Source organism: Schistocerca gregaria, unplaced genomic scaffold (assembly GCF_023897955.1).
Source record: "Schistocerca gregaria isolate iqSchGreg1 unplaced genomic scaffold, iqSchGreg1.2 ptg000892l, whole genome shotgun sequence".
In the NCBI taxonomy this organism is placed as follows: domain Eukaryota; kingdom Metazoa; phylum Arthropoda; class Insecta; order Orthoptera; family Acrididae; genus Schistocerca; species Schistocerca gregaria.
The window spans coordinates 7,887-12,067 of NW_026062253.1; the positions used below are offsets into that span (position 1 = coordinate 7,887).

General features: G+C 28.5%; 1 protein-coding gene across 1 annotated transcript; it reads right to left on the minus strand.

The window, feature by feature from the left end:
* Positions 1-510: 510 nt before the first annotated feature.
* LOC126324747 (uncharacterized) lies at positions 511-3,554 on the minus strand. The gene is made up of 18 exons (XM_049995093.1): positions 3,493-3,554; positions 3,113-3,273; positions 3,021-3,044; positions 2,845-2,916; positions 2,680-2,748; positions 2,556-2,618; positions 2,426-2,488; positions 2,273-2,344; positions 2,131-2,202; positions 1,938-2,000; positions 1,793-1,864; positions 1,657-1,728; positions 1,525-1,593; positions 1,375-1,443; positions 1,130-1,198; positions 979-1,047; positions 779-856; positions 511-717 (listed from the first exon to the last, which is right to left on the minus strand). Exons 2-18 carry the CDS (start codon positions 3,271-3,273, stop codon positions 594-596), a joined length of 1,281 nt encoding a protein of 426 aa, XP_049851050.1. The 5' UTR covers positions 3,493-3,554; the 3' UTR covers positions 511-593.
* Between the last annotated feature and the right edge of the window lie 627 nt (positions 3,555-4,181).

Here is a 4,181-nt window from a genome sequence, read left to right on the forward strand (position 1 = left end):
ATATTGTTTGCAATACCCTAGTCCTTTCTTTTATACATACGCTTATTTAACTATACTTGATTTCTGCTAATATTTACATACCGTTATATTTATTTATATTTTTGGGTTTATATTATTTTATTTTTTGTCATTATGTAATATAATACTGATTTTTTATGACTGGTTTGTATAAACTTTTCTGTATTAAAGCCAGGTCATAGCAAAATATAGTTAGAATGGCATGCCAAACCAGCTTATAGATAGGCACTCGTCAAACATCAATTGTGAATAAGTACAAAACAGTATTGTAGCACATAAATTGACTATAAACAATGTATATATGGTTTGCTAGCATCATCAATATATTTTTTAGACAACACTCTGTGCGATAAATGTTGTCGAGCATGTGTCAGACTCTATTTGGCGTTAATTATTTTGTATTAATATCAATCTTCTTTAAATGGGAGCTTAATACAAATTTTCATAAATTCATGTGTATATTATTCGAACAGAAATATATTTTCCAGTATATAAAGGGGTTCAAATTTTCTGAATGCTTTTTACTTAATATAATCGATAACTCAAAAGATGCGAGCAAGAAACAACAACATGATTCATATACCAACATCAAAAGTAAAGCTATTGAGATCAGGCAAGGCTGTTACTGGTTCGGAAATATTGTGCAGACAAAGACTAGACTGGCAATCTTTCTCCAAGATAATATTGTTGTGAAGATAACTAGGTAAAAGTTGTAAGTAAAGGAAGACAAAAAGACGCTTTCTTAATTAATATTATGTACCAAGTATTCGGTTTTAATAGAGTATTTCCAAAGTTCTTATTTTTACAATTGATTTCTAGATTATTATTGTTCAAATACCTAAATAAATGTTTTAAAGCACAAATTATTAATATGTACATGCCTGATGAAAAAACAAATATTGCTATAACGTAGTAGCTATAATTTGCAAACTGACAAAATTTATCAAATGCATTTCGTACAGTTCATTTAATTTAACCGCGTGTGAGAGATCTGGAATCTCACCAGTAAGATTGTTATAAGATAAATCTCTATCAAAAAGGTTCTCGTTAGCCGTAATTGGTTTTTAATGTCTCAAAATGAATACGAATTGACCTATACGAGGTCACTTACATGATTTTAACAGATTCAATAAATGTTATGTTTGGAATATTACCTGTAAAGTTGTTATGAGATAAGTTTCTAAAATAATATTTTAAATAGTTAGATCGTAATCAATAATCTTATCAAAAAGTGTACACGATCAAGCAAACAAACGTATAGTGCAAATGTGGATTATTGAAATAAATATCCACACATATTTGTTTAAATCGCAAGTTATTATATATCAAATATAGCAAAGGTAATTTTATACACACATATAGCTCCTTTTTTTGCTAAAAATAGAATCAGGAAGATGCCCAGTAAACTTGTTGTGAGATAAATTTCTATAATAAATATACGGTAAGTAAGTATTGTTACGCTCATCAATGTACTTCATCAATAATTTAATAAATAAATTAACTTACATCATATCCAAGGTATCTGGAAAAATAAAAGACGACAAATCTCCTGATAAATTGTTTCGACCTAGATTTCTATTTGATTGTAAGTAATTGCTGCACAAATAGATAAAATATTAAAATGTTCTAGTTGCATACAGAATCAACAAATCTTCCAATTCATTGATACATTCTGGTATCGATCCAGTTAGCTGATTGGCATGTAGATTTCTATAAGCATAAATTAGCTATGATAATACAAGGTAGATTAAGAATAATTGAAATCACTACGGACAGGCTAATTAATCTTGTAAATTTACAATCTATCGAACCAAAGTCTGCAAATATTTTATTATTTGATAAGCCTCTGAAATATTAAAAGTAATTTTATCAGACTATAATCGTTCAAAGAAAGATCCAATTGGTTTACTTAGACATACAAGATATGTAAACTGCTTGGAAAATTTTCAGGGAAATTTGTGAAGCTATTATAAGAAATATCTCTTTTTGCAATTTGTTTAATATCCCGTTAGAAAATACAAAATAATTTGAAATCAAGTTCACAGTAATTAATTTTTCAAAGATATTTGGTTATAATAATGTTAGGACTAATTTATATGATCCTTTACATACAAATAAATCAGTGACGCTGAATTCTTAATAAAATCAGGTAGACCACCTGTTAATGAATTATAGCGAATTTTTCTGTCATCAAATCACTAGTTAAATATAACTACGTGCTAGGATCGAAATGTAAAAAAGATATGCTACGGACAGTATACTCAATTTTTCTAACTTAAAATTGACACTAGCGAAATCTCCACTTAATTTATTTTTGTCTAGATTGCTAAAAAAATATCACTTAGCTCTTAGGTTTACAGAGTGACTTAGAACACGATGTAATATTCTATAGATAGATTCAACATACATCTCTTCTAAACTTTCAGGAAATTCATCCGGAAACTGGGTGAATTCATTACAGGAAAGGTCTCTACAAAATTTTAATATTAATTATGCTGACAAAAATTGAAAATTGAAGGATTTTTACTGTCACGTACAAATATTTCAGTGGTACGCTAATTCGCGGAATTTTTCCACTAAATGAGTTTGATGATAATGTTCTAAAAACAAGTTAGTCCAAAAGTCGATATAATTACTACTATATCCATGGCAGAAGCGTACAAAGCTATCAAATTTTTTAGTTTATTAATGTCATCCCAGTTTACTTCAATAAAGCATCCAATGATTGATCTGAAAGTATTTTTTAATTTCTGTTAGTAAAGTGAATATATAAATATCTATGCAATGCATCTATCCATCTGTTAACTACACAATTAGAACTCGTACAGCTTCTTCAATTCACTGAGCTCCGTAATAGAACTTGGTAATTTTTGATGCAACGCGATATCTTTAAGTTCTCTGAAAGTGTACAAGAAAAGAACATAAAAACAAAATCTTAAGTCAAAAAACTCAAGTAGATTCATTATTTTAAGTATTAGCTGCTCAAATTCAAACCGGCATACATAGCAGTTACAGTATTGTTTGAGCTAAAAAAATACAACTCTGTTAGTATTGGTATAAAGCCGAATAAAAAATTTAAAATAGTATTACATGCCATGTTACCCAGCTATATTTACAATAATCTTGATATGCGTGCTGAGGATCGACAGTTGGAAATGCAGAGACTATATCTTTAAAAAAATCTTTTTCATCGGCCAGTAAAAGCGAAGGTCTTACTAACAACAAAATTATACAAAATTTTAACATTGATACCATCTTTAACAAACAATGAGAAAAAATTTCCAGAAATGATTAGTAACAGGTGTAAAATAAAATAGATTTGGTTTTATTCAAAAATTAAAAAACATCATGTCGTTAACGTAAATCTATTAATAAATTAAACACACACATATCTATACAAAAATATCATGGTGACGTCATAACAATTTAAAGATCAATTACGATCAACCTGTCTACAATAAGCTAGTCACTTACACATGCTATTTGAAATACAGAATAGCTGATTTTATTATATAACAGTTTATCTAATAATTCGATTCAATTTTATCAAGCAGTTCGGGTATTATTTCTGAAAAACTGCACTAAAGCTAAGGATTAATCTGCACATTCAGCAACACCTCTAATTAACTTTTAGTGTTTGATATTGAGTAAAATCGGATCGCCAGATAAATGTTCAATTCATTAAGACGTTTTTCTCTATGACTTAGCGACCAATTTTTGACCTTGTAAGATTCGTCTTTATGTATCAATGCGTTGAGAATTAAATAAATTAGATCTATTATACTCTGCTATTTTTGTAACAAAAAAAGATTTTTCAACTCGTGAACTTTATTCTTCACACTGAACACTACATTTTATTATCCTAAATAGAAAAAGCTACAAACCAAATCATCTTCCATAAGATGTAGGTTTCTAAATTCAATAGCGAGGTTTGTATTCATCTTGGTTTTGACGCGAACCAGAAAATCATAACTTCATTTGATCTGATTTCTATAAGTTCGTATTAAAGAAAAGTGTGCAAAACTGTTATTTTGCACGAATAATGAGGTAACAAGAATTCATTAAACTTAATAAGAATCAAAAAACAAAGTTGAATAAGAAATTCAATGGTATCCACAATCAGATGTAGACAGCAAATCTGTTAGAAGTAAATTTCAATAAGA